The sequence below is a fragment of the Artemia franciscana genome, chromosome 4, assembly GCF_032884065.1.
Source record: "Artemia franciscana chromosome 4, ASM3288406v1, whole genome shotgun sequence".
Taxonomy (NCBI): domain Eukaryota; kingdom Metazoa; phylum Arthropoda; class Branchiopoda; order Anostraca; family Artemiidae; genus Artemia; species Artemia franciscana.
Window position 1 is genome coordinate 51,282,827 of NC_088866.1, and position 18,870 is coordinate 51,301,696.

The following is an 18,870-nucleotide window of genomic DNA, read 5'->3' on the forward strand; positions in this document are numbered from 1 at the left end:
GTGGCTATGCAATACACTAACAGAAAACAATAAGCAAATTACCAAGATACTTCAAAGCTTCTTTTTGGAAAAAGGCCAAGGTGGGTTGCCCCAAGAAGTATCATAGGAATCCTTATTTTATCCATTCCTTAATTGATGCATAGTTCTGACTTCTTGACATAATAACGTATTTACATGTCGTCCTATCTCTGAGATTCTATTAATATATAAGGCTTCTTATTGTATCGATGTTTCCGATTTCGCTACTTCACAAAGAAAGAAGAGTGTGCAGTTGAGTTATTTTTTCCTGGAAGCTCTATGAATAATAAAAAATTGATAATGGTTTTTGTAGTTAGCTGTGTTACAACTCCTCCTTTATCTGCAAAGAAAGAAGGTAAGTCTTTTTCTGTGCTGCAGGACTATCCGTGATATGGGAGGTCTTTCGCGAACTTTTCCTACTCATGGCCCTTTTGAGGGTTTAATGTTCTTTTTCGAATCCCATCCCCTTCCTTACTAAACGTGTTTAGATCATAGTGGAGTAAAACCAACCCAATTTTCTTATTTTTGTAACGTATCAATTTCTTAATTCAAATTCCAAATACATTATATTTGTTACTTAGTCACCGCTTGACAACTACGCCATGATAAAGGTAAAAGGCGTTATAACCATGTGAAACGATGCTGTAATGATGGCAAAAGATGCTAATGATTTAGAAGTTTACTACTCTTCAAGAGTATTAACCATTGTTATTACCCGTATTTACCGTATTAACCGTATTTATTAACCGTTAACCGTAGTTATTCAGTATTACCGTATTAAGAGTATTACCGTATTACGTATTACCGTATTAAGAATATTACCGTATTAAGAGTATACCGTATTAAGAGTATTGACCGTAGTTATTCAGTGGGATTTTTCTCAAATAGGTCTTAACCGACTTCCTTAGTTTTTAATACCAATACTGAACCTAAAAAGTTAGTGATAGCCTCTAAAATTGTGTCTTGTGAGACAGAGAAAATCCTGAGTGACGAAAAGACTACTACGATTCCATAATTCGGGAATATTTAAACTAGTTTTCAACAGGTGAAATGTCAACTTAATTTAGAAGTTAAACAAAAGAAAACACATTTTTTTTTAATTAAAAGTAAGGAACAACATAAAAACAAAAACGAACAGAAATTATTCCGCATGCGAAGGTTTGCCCCTTCCTTGACGCTAAGGCTGTTAATACTTTTTGAAAATATTCCTATTTTAATTATATGGTCCCTGTGTTTCAATAATCATTCTTAATAAAATGGGACAAACAGTCGAACTTTAGTGTAACGAGCAAGGTATTGAGGAGGGGACAACCCTTCATATACGGAATAATTTCTGTTAGTTTTGAGTTTTAATGTTGCTCCTTACTTTCAGGTAAAAAATAGGTTGTTTTGATTTAATTTCTGATCTTTTTTCAAATAATGCAGGTAACTCTGGCTCACCTTCATAAAATATAACCCCTCCTCTCAAGAAAAATTCCTTCCTGGAAATTTCATCCAATGTAAAGTGCGCCCCAAACCTGTCAAATTATCTCCAGAAAGTTCCTCCCCGAGGAACCCCCCCATCCTCTAAAATTTCTTCCAGACGATTCAGCCTGAAAAATTTTCTTTGGTTTCATTTGAAAAAGACTGTAATTTCTAATCGGTTTCACGATCACTCAGGAAATGCCCGTTCTGAGGACATTTTTCTCCAAAAATCCAAAACTCGCGATAAATAGCCTCCATATAATTCCCTTGGAACATCTCCACATGTAAAATTGAGTTGGCAAGGGTAATCAAAAACCAATTCATAAAGGAATTCTGTCAAATTTCTTCAGAGTAAAATTGCCCCCAGAAAACTCACCCCCTAGAAATATTTCTCCCCATTTTCCCTATGGAAATCCACCCCAAGCACAAAATCCCCCCTCCTAAAAAAATGTCTGTATACTATCCAATGACAAATACTATACGTAAATAATGAGCAAAATCCATAGCATACAGGCCTCTCCTCACGGACTTTGGGGAGTCATTTTATTACTATAGACATAATTGTTTGGTCTTTCAAAGATACTGAAAAAATAGATATTTCAGAAAGCTGAATTGAGCCATATTTTCCGTAGAATTTATTGGTTAGTCAGTCGGGTGACGAAAATAATGTGTTGGTGATCTTTGGAAAACATCCACAAAATCATTCTCCGTCTTTTGAACTACCCATACCTCATTGCTGTGGCTTCTAATATTTTAATCTTGCTCCGCTGAATTATATTTCTACTCTTCTAGACTTTTCCCCTAAGCCCATTCCTTGGACACTAAATAAGCTTCTTTATTTTAATATTGCTCTTTGCTTTCTTTTCATAAAATATGTTATTTAATTTATTACTAGTTCAGCTTTAATGCCACACCAAGGGGTTCTTTCGAAGAGAAATTCGCCTTTTCTGTTTCATTTGGGTGGAATTATACCATAGAAATGCTAGTCATAAGAACATGGGAAAAGGGACACATTTTTGGCTTTCTACTAAAAAGAAGCATATTTCTTGCCAGTATTTTCATCAGTCTTCAGGTTCAACCCTAATCATTTAAGTCCTCTCCTAGATTTATAGAACCACTTCTGCCATAAGAACTGTATAAGTTACAACCGTTTCCCCGGCCTCTTGGGGATTTTGACCCCAACATTTTTGCTATCTGATCATTGGACTATTTTGAACTAGCTGGGCATCTCAAAATTTTGATCGGATGCGTTTTGGGAAAAGAGTGTGTGTGTGGGTGGGTGGGGAAAGGGAAGGGGGATAGATGCACTCTGATCGCTTTGAATAATAAAAATGTAGCTATAACTTTCGATTTCCAATCAAATGAACCACCTCCAAAGTTTATGCGACGTCCCTGTCATAAAAACCGAATATGTCCCCAGGGCATAACTTAAAACACTTGCCCCAGGGTTCTGGGGTCTAGTGTCGACCCCAAACCTTTTATTATCAGACATTTGAACTATTTTTAATAAAATAGCTATCTCAAAATTTTATCAGATGCGTTTGGGGTAAAAAGGGTGTCGAATGGGGGGGGGGCTCGTTGCCCTCCGATCTCTTTTGACTCTTTAAAAGTGAACTAAAAATTTGAATTTCCAATCAAATGAGCCCTCTCTAAAATTAAATTGAGCATCCCTTCTATTGGAACCATATATGCCCCAAGGCATAACTTATTATGCCTGCCCCAGGTCCTTGGGGGTTGTGTCGACTTTAAGTTTTTTCTTTTTTATTTGATCTTTGAACTATCTTCAATACAATTGCTATATGAAATTTTTTTGAATGTATTTGGAAGGGGGGAGAAAGGCGTTAGGGGTAGTTGCCCTCCGATCACTTTTTACCCATGGAAAGGGCAGTAGAACTTCTGATTTCCAATGCAATGAGTCCCCTTTAAAGCTTATAAAGCAATCCCTTCAAAATGAAATGCCTCTAGAGAAAAAAAATCTAAACACTAGAGCCGTATTTTTTTCGCTTCTTCTTTCTCTCTCTCTCTCTCTCTTTCTCCATGTGGTCCATAAGAGTTATTGAAGTTGAATTCCTTCTTTTTTATTAAAACATAAAACGAACAGAAATTATTTCGTATACAAAAGGGGTTGTCCCCTCGCACATGACTAAATAAAACGAAATTTAAATTTTGCCAATACCTCACTCTTTACACTAAAGCTTTAATTTTGTCCCACATCTTTAAGAATGACCCCCGAATCACAAAGGCCATAGAATAAATCGTTGAAATTACCAAAAATACTTTAGTGTAAAGAGCAGGGAATTGTGGAGGAGACAAACCCCCTTATATAAGTATTATTTTATGTTTGTTTCAAGTTTTAAGCCTGCTCGTTACTTCCAGTTGAAAAAAATGCATTTATTTTCTCATTGTTTTTTTTTTAAATAATGCTAGAAAATCCTGCATCCCCTTCATGGAAGTTTTCTTCCCTCGTGATAAAGTCACCCATGGAAAAATCCTTCCACGTAACCCCCTTCATCCAACCCACCCCACCCCAACGCGAAAAATTCCCCCCTGAAAACGTCTGTACATTTTATAATATCAATTACTATATGTAGACAATAATCAAAGTTTCCAACTTGCGGCCCCTCCCACGGGGACTGTAGGGGAGTAAATTGTCCCCAAAGCCTTGTTAGGTTTTTGACTAAGTTGAACAGAATGGCTATCCAAAGTTTTGATCCGGTGACTCTGGGGAAAAATGTGCGTGGGAGGGGGCCTAGATGCCCACCAATTTTTTTGTCACTTAACCAGGGAACTAGAATTTTTAATTTCTGTTTTAATTAGCCCTCTCGAGACACTATAGGACCACTGGGTCGATACAATCACCCTTGGGGAAAAAAAAACAAACAAATAAACCCACATCCGTGATCTGTCATCTGGCAAAATATACAAAATTCCACATTTTTGTAGATAGGAGCTTTAAACTTCTATAGTAGGGTTCTCTGATACGCTGAATCTGATGGTGTTATTTTCATTAAGATTCGATAAGATGAGATTCGGCAAATTTTCTCAGGGTCGTAACCTTTAATGGGTAAAACTAAACTTGATGAAACTTATATATTTAAAATCAGCATTAAAATGCAATTCTTTTGATGTAACTACTGGTATAAATACATTCTGAGACCATACTGGCTATGCATGACGAGTGAAAACAAAGAAAGGAAACAATAAATGAAAATAGAAAAATCAAATACGAGGATTTTATCAGCCAGTAGCAAAATATGAAAAACAAGCAAATATTTCGACAAGGACCTGGCCAAGTCGTCCTCAGTGCAAAAGACAAAAATAAGAAAGAGGAAAAAGAAAAAAAAGAAACAAAGAGGAAACAACAACAAAATCTAACCTTCTTAAGTGAACTGTACGAGAGGAAAAAAGACACTGAATCAACCAAACAAAAACCAACTTGAAATCAATGAAAGAGAAGTTACCAATTAGATTGAATAAGTATCCTTTGCCTTGCAACAGATTTCGCCTGTCTACAATTTCGGTTTTCATTAGATATGGGGACAGGTTGTCTTAAATTAGACTGGGCGAAAATATTCATAGTCTTCTATTATTAAATTGTTGCAAATTGGGCTTAAGGAAATATCTCCCGTGTCTCTATAGCCAAACATCTATTTATATGGTTTTTTTTTTATCTCAATTGCCTCTTTAAAAGATTGTGGTAGGCCATTTACGGTAGATATTAAAGTTGCCTCTTCAAAAAGAACTAAATGGTCAGGATTTTCGTATATATGCTGAGCCAGAGCTGAATCAAAGTTGTCATTTTTATTCTCCAATCTCAGCGACTTATCTATTGAAATTTTGTGTTCATGCAATGGTTCCCCTAGTTGTCGATGGTTCCTGCCAATGTACAATTTCCACATGAACACGGGACTCTGTAGACACCATTACCTAGTATAGGGTCCGTTTTATCCTTTCCCAAGTTGAAAAAGTGGTCAACTTTTTGTTTAGCTTTGAAAGAAACAGAGAGATTATGTTTTTCTTAAATTTTTCTAAGTTTGTCGCTGAGTTTCGAGACGCATGGTAATGTAGTGAAAGTTTTGTTTCTCAATTGCCAGTGTAACTGAATCAAGGGGGACGGGCTCCCAATTTTCCTGTTTTACTTTTTTTAATCGTCTATCTATTATGTTTTCAATGAGACTGATTGGGTAGCCATTTCAGAATAAAATATCTTTAACATAATCTAACTCAGATTTTACGTGATTACGTGAACTTATTTTTAGAACCCTGTCGACTAAAGAAATTACTATCCCTCTTATTACACAAGGAGGATAATTTGACGAGAAATGTAGATACCGATCATTATGGGTAGGTTTTCTATATATAGAAAATTCAAGGCTAGGAATATTTTTTATAATCAAAACATCCCAGAAAGGGAGCTTTCCTGAATCTTCTAGTTCTATTGTAAATTGAAAATTCGAATCAAAAGAATTCAAATGTGCCAAAAGATCTTTTAGAGAGCCCTGACCATGTTCCCAAACAGCAAGAATATCATCAACGAAACGAAACCAGAGAGAGTGTTTTAAGGGGAAACTATTCAAAGCAGACTCTTCTATGAAATCCATATAACAGTCTGCTTTGAATAGTTTCATCCCAAATAGGATGCATCCCAAAAAGTTGACCTTTTTGAAAGAGTCATCCATTGGTTTGATGCTAATTGCTTTGGCCTAAGTGCTGCTAAGTCAAGTTTCTTATATTTTTATGGCACTTGGTATTAACCAAGTAACAAATAGCAATCGCCAATTCTGTCGGTCTGTCTGTCTGTCTGTCGGTCTGTCTGTCTGTCGGTCTGTCGGTCCCGGTTTTGCTACTTTAGGCACTTCCAGGTAAGCTAGGACGATGAAATTTGGCAAGCGTATCAGGGACCAGACCAGATTAAATTAGAACTAGTCGTTTTCCCGATTTGACCATCTGGGGGGGGGGAGTGGGGGGCCGGTTAATTCGCAAAAAATATAAAAAATGAAGTATTTTTAACTTATGAGCGGGTTATTGGATCTTAATGAGATTTGATGTTTGGAATGAAATTGTGCCTCAGCGCTCTTATTTTAAATCCCGACCGGATCTGATGACATTGGGTGGAGTTGGAGGGGAGAAACCTAAAGTCCCGGTTTTGCTACTTTAGGCACTTCCAGGTAAGCTAGGACGATGAAATTTGGCAAGCGTATCAGGGACCGGACCAGATTAAATTAGAAATAGTCGTTTTCCCGATTTGACAATCTGGGTGGGAGTGGGGGCCGGTTTTTTCGGAAAAAATAGAAAAAATGAAGTATTTTCAACTTATGAGCGGGTGATTGGATGTTAATGAAAATTGATGTTTGGAATGATATTGTGAGTTAGAGCTCTTATTTAGAATTCCGACCGGATCTGATGACATTGGGGGGAGTTGGAGGGGGGAAACCTAAAATCTTGGAAAACACTTAGAATGGATGGATCGGGATGAAACTTGATGGGAAAAATAAGCACAAGTCCCAGATACATGATTGACATAATCGGAACTGATTCGCTCTCTTTGGGGTAGTTGGGGGGGAGTAATTCTTAAAAATTAGAAAATATGAGGTATTTTCAACTTACGAACGGGTAATCGGATCTCAATGAAATTTGATGTTTAGAAGGATATCGTGTCTTAGAGCTCTTATTTTAAATCCCGACCGGATCTGGTGACGGGGGCGGGGAGTTGGGAGGGGGAAATCTAAAACTTGGAAAACACTTAGAGTGGAGGGATCGGGATGAAACTTGGTGGGAAAAATAAGCACAAGTCCTAGATACATAATTGACATAACCGGAACGGATCTTCTCTCTTTTGGGGAGTTGGGGGGGGGGCTAGGGTTAATTCTGAAAAAACAGAAAAAATGAGGTATTTGTAACTTACGAAGGAGTGATCGGATCTCAATGAAATTTGGAAGAATATCGTGTCTCAGAGCTCTTATTTTAAATCCCGACTGGATCTGTTGACATTGGGGGGAATTGAGGGGGGGCCTAAAATCTTGGAAAACGCTTAGAGTGGAGGGATCGTGATGAAACTTGGTGAGAAAAATAAGCACAAGTCCTAGATACGTGATTGACATAACCGCAACGGATCCGTTCTCTTTGGGGGAGTTGGGGAGGGTTAATTCTGCACAAATTAGAAAAATGAGGTATTTTTAACTTACGAAGGAGTGATCGGATCTTAATAGAATTTGAAGTTTGGAAGTATATCGTGTCTCAGAGCTCTTATTTTTAATCATGACTGGATCCGGTGACATTGGGGTGAATTGAGGGGGGGACCTAAAATTTTGAAAACGCTTAGAGTGGAGAGATCGGGATGAAACTTGGTGGGAAAAATAAGCACAAGTCCTAGATACGTGATTGACATAACCGGGACGGATCCGCTCTCTTTGGGGGAGTGGGGGCGAGGGTTAATTCTGAAAGATTAGAAAAATGAGGTATTTTTAACTTGCGAGTTAAGAAGGAAACATGTTTGAGAAGGAAGCATGATAAGAATACAATATGCATAACAATTGTAACAAACAGATTTTGCATGGAACTCCCTATATTTTATCCCCACCCCCTTAATGTGTAAATATACAGTCAAAATTATATATTTCCCATCTATTCTCCCAATGCGTCTCTCTTGTTTCATACCTTGTACTTATTAATTGAATTAACTGTTTAAAAGAAGAACCGGAAAACAAGTGATGGGTGACAGAATGCATTGGTTTTATATAATTTGGACTATATATTTGCTTTTTAGGGGAAGGTGGGTTGGCGGTAAAGTATAGGGGGGATCCATGCAAAAGGTGTTAGCTACAGCTATTTGCGTATTATGAAATGTTTTCTTAACATGTTTCCTTCTCTAGGCTTATACCCCTAAGCTGTAACTATTGCTGACGAAATTGGAATTCCCTAAGAAGCAAAGTCCTGCGGATGTAACTGTTCCAGTCATCTATGCAGTCAGCACAGTAAAGGGAAAATATTTTTACACTGTGACAGTCATCAATGATGATTTTACATTCATGAACTTAGCTATTGACTTTTAATTACTTCCCATGTCCTTTGGGCACAGACAACACGGACCCCAGTTATTGCTCACCTGTTTCAAAGGCCGCCTTTTAAAATGCGCAATTAAAATACGTATTTAAAACGTTTTCCATGAATTTGATGAGCAGGTCATTCAAAGAATCTATGTCAAAAGATAAGGATAAAATTGTAACTGAAATGTATGAAAAAATTCCTACCTATAAAGAACGGTATCGATAATTCAAAAGGGCAAGGTAATCATTTTTGATATTATTCTAAAGTCGGGTGTTGAATATTTCCATAGCCTTGCAGACTCAAAGGACTGCAGGTACATACACAGGCTCTTGGTTCGTTTTTTAGGGGGGGGGGTGATTAACTTAAAAAACAACGAAAATTGGTTCTATTAGTCTGTGGCCTTTTGAAAGAAAATTACTGGTACTTATGTATAATACCTAACCTACTCAGGAAGTGTAGTTATGTTAATCATAATGAAATACACCAAAACATGATGTAAATATAATACTTTAGTTTATACAATAGTATAATTGGGGCTATATATTTGCAAATTAGGGGAGGGGGAGAGAATATATCTCAGAAATGGGTTAAAAACCTAACCTTACCCCCACCCCCTGCCTATAATACCCCAAATTTCACGTCTTCCAAAATTTCCGGTTTCCCCCTCCAACTCCCCCCAATGTCACAGGATCTGGTCGGAATTTAAAATTAGAACTTTAAAGCACAACTTTAAAGAACTTTAGGCGATGGGCCTAAAACTTGAAAAAAACCTAAAACTTGAAAAACACTTAGAATGGAGGGATCGGGATGAAACTTGGTGGAAATCATAATCACGAGTCCTAGATACATGATTGACATAACCGGAACGGATCCGCTCTCTTTGGGGTAGTTGGGGGAGGGGTTAATTCTGAAAAATTAGAAAAAATGAGGTATTTTTAACTTACGAACGGGTTATCGGATCTCAATGAAATTTGATATTTAGAAAGATATCGTGTCTCAAAGCTCTTATTTTAAATCCTGACTGGATATGGTGACGTTGGGGAAAGTTTGGGGTGGGGGAACCTAAAATCATGGAAAACGCTTAGATTGGAGGGATCGGGATGAAACTTGGTGGGAAAAATAAGCAGAAGTCTTACATACGTGATTTACATAATTGGAACGGATCCAATCTATTGGGGGGGGGGTTAATTCTGAAAAATAAGAAAAAATGACGTATTTTTAAATTACAAAATCTCAACCGGATCAAGCGTAATTGGGAGGGGCAGTTGGGGGGGGGGCGGAAATCTTAGAAAATACTTAAAGCGGTGAGATCAAGATGAAACTGGATGGGAAGAATAAAAACCTGTCTAAGATACGTGACTGACATAACCGGACCGGATCTGCTCTCTTTGGTGGAATTGGACGGGAGATAATTTTGAAAATTGAGTTATTTGTAACTTACGAAAGGGTGACCAGATCTTAATGAAATTTGATATTTAGAAGGATCTTGTGCTTTAAAGTTCTTATTTAAATTCCGACCAGATCCTGGGACGTTGGGGGGAGCTGGAGGGGGAAACCGGAATTCTTGGAAAACGTGAAAATTGGGGTATTTTCATCTTACGAATAGATGATCGGATCTAAATGAAATTTGATTTTTAGAAAGAACTCATGTCTTAGAGCTCTTATTTTAAATCCCGACCAGATCGTTTGGCATTGGGGGGAGTTGGAGGGGGAAATCTTGGAAAAATACTTGGAGTGTAGGAATCGGGATGAAGCTTGGTGGATAGAATAAACAAATGTCCTTGATACGTGATTGACAGAATCGTACTGGATTCGCTCTCTTTGGGGGAGTTGGGCGGAGGGGTTCAGTGACTTGGCGAGTTTGGTGCTTCTGGACGTGCTAGGACGATGAAAATTGATAGGCGTGTCAGGGAGCTGCAAAATTTGACTTGATAAAGTCGTTTTCCCAGATTCGACCATCTGGGGGGCTAAGGGGAGAGGAAAAATTAGAAAAAATTAGGTATTTATAACTTACGAGTGGGTGATTAGATCTTAATGAAATTTGATATTTAGAAGGACATCGTGATTCAGAGCTCTTATTTTAAATCCTGACCGGCATTAAGCCTCTTATTTTCCTTTTTAAATCAATCTATTGATTTATAGAATTTTGTTAGACCTCATACCATATGATCTCTTGGCTCTTAGCTCTTCTCGCCTCGTCACAAGTGCCATATGAGCTCTTAGCTCTTGTTTTTTCCGTATTTCTCAGGCTTGCCAGTTAACTGATAACCAGTTGTCAAGGGGTTCTCTTTGTATACCAAAGAATAAGACGTCCTATTTCTTGGTATCTTTTTAATGAAAACCTTGCATTTAGGATGCATCTCATGTTTGGTACTTTCAAAAGAATCTTAAAAAAAAGATTTAAATGTCTTGATGACCTATATTTATTAATTATTTGATTTACCTTTATTATTAATATTATTATTTTTATTATTATGGGACGGACGGCTCTGGGTCGAGTTAGAAATTTTTGCTTTTAGGTGTGTTTGGTATATGCTTTTTATGCTGCGTTTTACGCTAGAAAGATTATTTTACGTGAGTGTCTGCTCATTTTCGGCTTAATGAAGCTCTTTACTTTTCTCTGAAAAACTTTTTTTGTTAAAAAATATTTTAAATTAATTGAAAAAAAATGGCTACCAAAAAATTTCTATAGGATTCATTTGGGGAAAAGAGAACGTAGGGGGAGGACAACTAGGCAGCGCTATTGCGCTGCCTAGTATTTCTGATCATTTTCCAGATATTGAAGGGAAATCTGGCACCAATAAGAAAATGCCTTACCTCATGGGAAACTCTTCCTTTTAAATTGGCTCCCACGTAAAATATCCACCTCGGAAATTCCTTCCAGACAGTTTCATCCCTGCTAAAAATTCTCCCCGTACAATTCATTGCGGATGATTCTGCCAAAAAAATTTTGCTAAGCATACTTTTATTCAAAAAAATCTTGAATTTATAGTCATGTTTCAAATCATCCTGGAAATTCCCCTTCTTTGGAAATTTTTTCTCAGAAACCCCTTTCCCCCTAGTTTGAAATTACTCCTTCGAAAATTTCCCCACTGAGAATTTCTCCCGCAGAAAAATCCTTCAGACAATGCCAGCTACGCTTAAATTACCGTGGATGATTCTCCTGGAATATCTCCACATGGAAAATTGAGTCAATAAAGAGAAATATAAGATAAATAAAAGGATTTTGTGCACAATTATGTACACTTCCCAATAACAAATACTATACGTAAACAATTAGTAAATTTCATAATTCATGGTTTGTTCCAGGGACTCTGGGGAGGGGATTTCATTCCTAAGTGTCTAGTCGTTGGATCTATACTAAACAAAATATGTATTAAAAAGTTTGATCGGACGACTTTTGGAGAAGAAAAAGGGCAGGAGGGGGGCGAGTTGTCCTTCAGTCCATCTTGTTACTAAAAAGGGGCTATATAACACTATATTTCTGTTTGATTTAACCCACTCATGATTATCTAGGATCATCGATTCGATACCATCACCCCTGAAGAAAAAAAAAAAAAAAAACGAAAAAAAGAAAAAACAAAAAACAAAAGAGCTCGCATTCATTCTTCTGGCAGAAAAAAATCCACAGTTTTGCTGATGAGAGCTTGAAACTTCAAACATTAAGGGTTCTCTGATACGCTGAATCTGAAGGTGCAATTTTCGTTAAGATTTCTTGAGTTTTTAGGGTGTTTACCCGCTTTTTCGAAAATCAGGCAATTTTCTCAGCTTCGTATCTTTTGATTGGCAACACTTTTGGATACTTTTCTGTTATAGCGACCCCACTCAAGAATTACGCTGTGTAAAATTAGAGAACAAACTAATAACCGGTTTTTCACCTTTCTGTATTAAGAGACGATTAGCTTACGCTGAGTGAAAAACAAGCGGTAGGTGACAGAATACATTAGACTTATATAATTTGGAATATATATTTGCACATTAGGGGGGGGGGGGTTTCAAGTATTTGGACAGCAGGACGTTGGAAAACAATTATTATTTCATAATATGTAGAATAATTGCAGCTGACAAATTTTGCATGGAGACCCGCTATACTTAATCCCCATCCCCTATAATGTGGAAATTTAAAGTCCAAATTTGTTTCTGAGGTACCATATTTTCCACTTGTTTTGTTATTTTTCATTAGGATTAACCTACCTTCACTTCTTGAGTGATGTTGCTATAACAGATAAGTACCGTTTTCGAATTAGCATAAAAAGCCGATTCTTTCGATGTGCCTATTAATCTCAAAACCCTGTTTAATTGAGTTTTGGACACTATTATACTTAAACTAAGTTACCACAAACGGTTTTATAAATTTATGTACAGTGCGGTATAATAGCGCGGCAGATTTTGTCAAACGTTACTGAACTTGAGACATTAAAATCTGAAGTTCTTTTATCTACATTAAAATGTAAAATCCTAAACAAAAAAAAAAACGTACTTTTCAAGTTTTAGCGGTGCAAAATTGACAAAGCGTGTCGTTTGAATCACTGCAAAGTAAAAATGTTTCAAATTCACTAGTCTGAAGACGGCTCAAAATAACTGTCCTTACATCCCCCTTAGATGAATTCGCTTCATTAAGCAATAGGTACAAGTCAGCAGTTATGTATGCTCAATTTCGTTTCCTTAATTCCGAAAAAACTTTAAAAAATCCTAAAAGATATCCTCAGCTCATTTTTAAAAATTCTTCACTTCACTTTACTACCCCCCCCCCCCGCTAATGTTCAAATATATATATACACTTTGTTTTCCATCCATTTTACTGTCTCTTGATTTCGCTAACATGGCTTCTTTGCTATGAAATCTATTTGAACAAAAGAGTGACGCCTGACGAAACACATGGAGCGTTTACAATAGGGGTTGTGTATTTGCAAAATAGGATAAGAAGAGAGATTAAAGTACCGTGAAGGGCTCTTAGGAACGATACAATTTAGGTTTTTAGAGCAATATAATATCAAGTTATATTACTGTGTTTGATCAGATTTTTATTTGCATCTAAATATTAAAAACGAATGTTTCAGGGCCTTACAGCAAGGACGTTCAATAGGGTTGGGGTCTAGCCATCCTGTGCTTCCACGCACCCTTCTTGTTTACCTTCCCAAAATCTCTCCAGGTACCAATTTAGAGCTGGGTCAACTTTGGCTCAGCTTACAGAGTCACGCCACTGACCCCCCATTTAGTCCAAATAACAAGCAGCAACATCAAATTTAGCGCGCTAACAACTCGGCTATCTCTTTAAAAAACTAGTTTAACGCTCATATATTATAAATATTCGAAGATCTTCATTCAAAATAAATCGATGATAGCCTAATTTTCTCCCCCATTCATTTTTTTTTTGCTGTTTTGTTACTATAGCTCAAACTACCTTAGAATATCCAAACATGCTAGCCTACTAATTGAAAAGATTACCTTGATTAGGGATTGGCACCTTGGAATTTCTGGTTCTAACTCTTCTACTTTTGCTTCAATTGCTTTCATTGGAATTGGTTTCAAATATTCAAATATTCAACGCCACTTTCCCAATCCATTGCCAAACAAAATTTTATTTTTACTTTGTAACCAAATCGGAAAACCAAGGCATAACATAACGGAGTAACGATGAGTTATCAAACCAGATTTTGTTTTCTTTAAATCGTATATTCTGCGATTCTTTTGCCAAAATCTTAACAAATCCGTAATAAAATTATTTATTCTGTATTCAAAGAATAATATTAAAAAACTGTATATTTAAAAATAATTTGCTTCTTCCATTAATGGTATGTTACAGTATCAAATTTTTCTTATTGTTGTCACATGGAAATCAAAGTGAACAGGGTTTTCGCCGTTGCTTTATAGGACAAGTATTAAAATTACATCTATCAATTGCCATTAATACTGAAGATTAGAGCCCTATTAAACCTATTAATTAATAAGCTGAAATATTTGAAATATTACGGAGAGAGTTTAGCGTATACTCTACAGAAAATGGTTCTGGAATTTTCTCCTGAACGTCTTTTAATAAACATATTTTGTTTTTCTTAGTCTTGCGTTAAGGCAAATGATGGTATCAATGACCAATTGCCATAATTAAATTAAATTGCCGAAACTGATTGAATGCCTGATGCATTTTGTTTTTGAAAATACTCTTTAATTATATTACACCAAGTTTCAAATTGAACTAGGAATCAAATTAAATTGCTGAAATTTAGATTAAGTCACAAAGGCTAGTCTTAAACAGTGAAATGCCCTTGTTCACAACACATTTCATCAAGTCAATTGCATTGGTAACGTATCAAACTAAGAATTCCGTCGCTACCGCTAAGCTTCTTGGAATATTTAAGTAGGGGGGTCCTTGGCTACAACAATTGTTCAACTTCTCAGTTACTTTACAATTAATTTTTGGGCCTGTTTCCTGAATATTTATGTTATTTTCTTTGGATGTAGTTTAAAGTACCATTTCATTAAAGTTGCCCATGAATTGCTGCTCATTGAATATGTTTTCTCATCATATGATTTTTTGGTCCGTATTTAATTGATTGAACATTGAATTTTTTTATTGCTTTTGAACCTTGTTAAAAAAAAAACAAAACAAGATTTACTAGGATTTGTTTTTATATACCTAAGTCAACCTTGGCAATTGTCATATCTCTGGCCTCTCCTCAAATCGAATTAATCTTTCACCTTTTACTAAAGATTACCGTGGGGAGGGGTACTTGATGAGTCTTAAAACATTTTTGAAAGCCGACAGGCAGACTAGCCTATACTGTTGAATGTTTTGATATTTTAAGATTACTTATTTGTGTTGCGAGAGTAACACTGTAATTTTGTCCTGTTTTTTTTTCCCATGCCGCCGATCTCAGCTTATTCCTGGAAACTGGTAAGGGTCTAACCTGTTCGGTTTTTACGGAAAGTGTGGACCTTAGGCAGGATTGATGAATATGAAATTACATTTTGGAAACCTCCGCAAAACTCTTACCTTGGGCCAAACAGGATGGTTTTTGCTTGTCCACGAGAAAGAGTTTATGGTGTGCGAAGTGAAGTGGAGTTATGCAGCCTATGTCAGAGAGGACTATCTGAAGTTGTGCAGCCAAGCTTTCGCTTCATCAAACCATTTTCTGCTTTCGAGTAGAAAGCTCCATTCTAGCAGGCAGGCACCAATTTCCAATTGAAGATAGACTAAACTCTATAAGTGTTAACTATATGCAGCAGTTACCCGGCCCCACAGCCAATATATCTTCTTTGAGTGATAAATAGAAAAATTTACAGAAGCAAAAATTTGGCATTTTCCCACGGGTCCGAAAGTGCTGCCATCTATTATTTCTACCCATTTCTGTTCGTGATTTCAGCTGAGTTTATCATTTGGTTTTTCAAACTTGGGATTACGGGAGAAATGGTATCAGATATGCCTAATAAACTTTAAAAGTTCTCTCATTGCTAAATAAATTGGAGCTTATCCTTTGCTCCTTTCTAAGTGGTGACTTTAGAAAGTTGGCCTACGGAAAAAAAAAAATCAACTTTTGAACTAAGACAGATAAAATTTTTTTTTGACGGCAATCGATAACTCTTAATGAGCTGATCCAAATTGTGAGACATATAGATAACTTGTAAGCAACAGTCGGCTGTAAGGTAATAATTACCTTCGGCAGTGAGGGGTTGGCAACTTTTGCTAGTTGGTGTATCTATTATTTGTTCCCAGTGTATTTGATGGTAAAACTAATTTGGTTCCGGTGATAAGACATATAGGGGACTTGTAAGTAATAATCTGCCGTTAGGCTACAATCAACTTCAGTGATGAGGGGTTTACAACTATGCTAGTTGGTGTACCAATTTATTTGTTTCCGGTGAACTTGATGCCTATCACGGGAGAGGGACTTATAAGTAAGAATCGGTTCACTCTTGGTAAGAAACAGCTGTTAGCTCATAAGCATTTTCGGCAATAAGGGGTTTGCCACTTTTGCTAGTTGGTGTACCTATTATTTGTTTCTGGTGTATTTGATGGTTAAACCAATTTGATTCCAGTGGTAAGACGTGTAGGGGACTTGTAAGTAATAATCGGCTGTTGGCTATAATCATCTTCAGCGATGAGGGGTTTGCAACTTTTGCTAGTTGGTGTACCCATTTATTTGTTTCCGGTGAACTTGGTGCTTATCACGGGAGAGGGACTTATAAGTAAGAATCGGTTCACTGTTGGTGAGAAACAGCTATTTGCTCATAAGCATTTTCGGCAATAAGGGGTTTGCCACTTTTGCTAGTTGGTGTACCCATTTATTTGTTTCCGGTGAACTTGATGTCTATCACGAGAGAGGGACTTGTAGATAACAATCTGTTCACTTTGGGCTAGAAATTTGCGCAAATAGGTGCCTATTGTATTTGATCTCTTTAAGTCTAATAGAATTAAGTGTTTACGCAAGGGGTAAAAACGATAACGTGAAACAATGAGGTAGTTTTGTAATAATTAGTGTCACCTATGGTATTTTAATCCTGAAAAGTTACGGATAGCTTTATAATACCAACTAGATTATATAACATATTGTTCCAAGTCTTGATCCGTCACGATGTCTACGATTGAAAAGGATAAAGTTCAACTGGCTGCAAAGCCAATTAGTCCCTTCTTTCGATATTCTTTTGTTATTTTTATTTTCAACGCTGAGGAATAGCCTTTGATCATGTGATTACTGATCACGTTCTTCTTTGAACATAGCTCGGAGCTGATAAAAAATATGTCATAGTAGTTTCTTCATAATTAATAGTGTCATTTAAGGTATTTTTATCCTGAAAAGTTACAGATAGCTTTATAATACCAACTGGATTATATAAGATATTGTTCTAAGCTTTCATCCGTCACTTTGTCTACGATAAAAAGGTTAAAGTTCAACTGGCTGCAAAGTCAATTTAATCCCTTCTTTCGATATTATTTTGTAGTAGTTGTTTCTTCAACGCTGAGGAATAGCCTTTGGTCATGTGATAACTGATAGTGTTCTTGTTGGAACATACTGTTTTAAAAACTTTTATAGGCTGACAACTTCATCATTTAACCGATAAAGAAGAAACAAGCACAAACGAAAATGTAAAACGATGAGATAGTTTCGTAATAATTAATGGAATGTCATCTGTAGTATTTTGATCCTTAAAAGTTAGGGGTAGCTTTATAATACCAACTAGATTATATAAGACATTGTTCCGAGTTTTCATCCGTCACCATGTCTACGATTGAAAAGGATAAAGTTCAGCTGGCTGCAAAGTCGATTTAGTCCCTTCTTTTTATACTATTTTGCTGTTGCTTTTTTAACGCTGAGGAATAGCCTTTGATCATGTGATTACTCGTCGATAGCAAAGAAACAAAACCAAAGTGTTGCTCTCGCAACACTTTAGTCGGCGAAGCCGGACAAAGGTTGCCGCAACACTTCACGTTTCCCGGGCAACATAGGTCTAGTTTCTTGCTTAGGGTTGTCAGACAAGTAGCCCCTGAAAAAGCAGGACAATTGGAGTCATATATGAACAAAAATCCAATCTTTTCAAAACTATAAAACAAATTGTGAAGTTATGGGCTTATAGCAGAAAGACTGATTATGCTTATCCACTCTCCCATCTTCTATTATATTCGGCGTGGATCTGACAGGAGGAGGGCGTATACATTAAAGTAATCAATCAGTGCTAGGTTAACATTCATGCATAGATTCTGAAACTCTTCGTGAATATACCAGAAAAGACATACGGAACAAGTTACATGCACCTTTTTTCGTGGTCGAAACTTTGACAACAATCTTGTCTACAAGCCAAACTACCCTAACTAAATAAGAAAGTATATTTATGGCTGTGGAAAAAGATTTCGGACATAAAAAACAAAAAAAAATGAATAATATTCAAAACAATTAATACAAATCTTTTTGTATGACGGTTCTTTTGTTTTTGCCTTACTTTTCTTGTTAATACATATAAATATTTGCAAGTTTCTATAACAAATCAATTTCTCTTCTTTAAAACGTATTAAATTTTTGAATAGCTTCTCGGATAAAGAGGTGGATATCTCCCGCCTCTTTGAATGAAGCTTCAACTGGACTGTCAAGTTTGATGACTATGCTCTGTAATTGCCAATATTTGCTAGTGCAATCAACAGTGGTTGAGTGGTACAACTGTACCATTTTGGTGCATTTCTCCTCTAAAGTACATTCTGATCAGTGTTTCTCCTTCATGTCCGCAAGTTCTTCGTTTTGGTTGAACAAAATTCTGACGACTAAGAACAAAAAAATCCATAACAAAAATCTGTTCAAATAGAACTCTTGTGGTAAGCAGTTGTTACAAGTAGAACAGTATGCTCTGCTG

General features: G+C 36.5%; 1 protein-coding gene and 1 non-coding gene across 2 annotated transcripts in view; both read left to right on the forward strand.

The window, feature by feature from the left end:
* The first annotated feature begins 231 nt into the window (after positions 1-231).
* Positions 232-18,870, forward strand: part of LOC136026556 (secreted frizzled-related protein 3-like) — a 71,173-nt gene continuing 52,534 nt past the window's right edge. The window contains exon 1 of the mRNA XM_065703241.1: positions 232-373. Within this exon, the coding sequence (XP_065559313.1) occupies positions 298-373 (76 nt within the window). The 5' untranslated portion in view covers positions 232-297. The remainder of the gene's footprint in view (positions 374-18,870) is intronic.
* On the forward strand, positions 15,191-15,302 carry LOC136026721 (U5 spliceosomal RNA). The gene has a single exon (XR_010617403.1). It is a non-coding gene; the product is annotated as a U5 spliceosomal RNA (small nuclear RNA).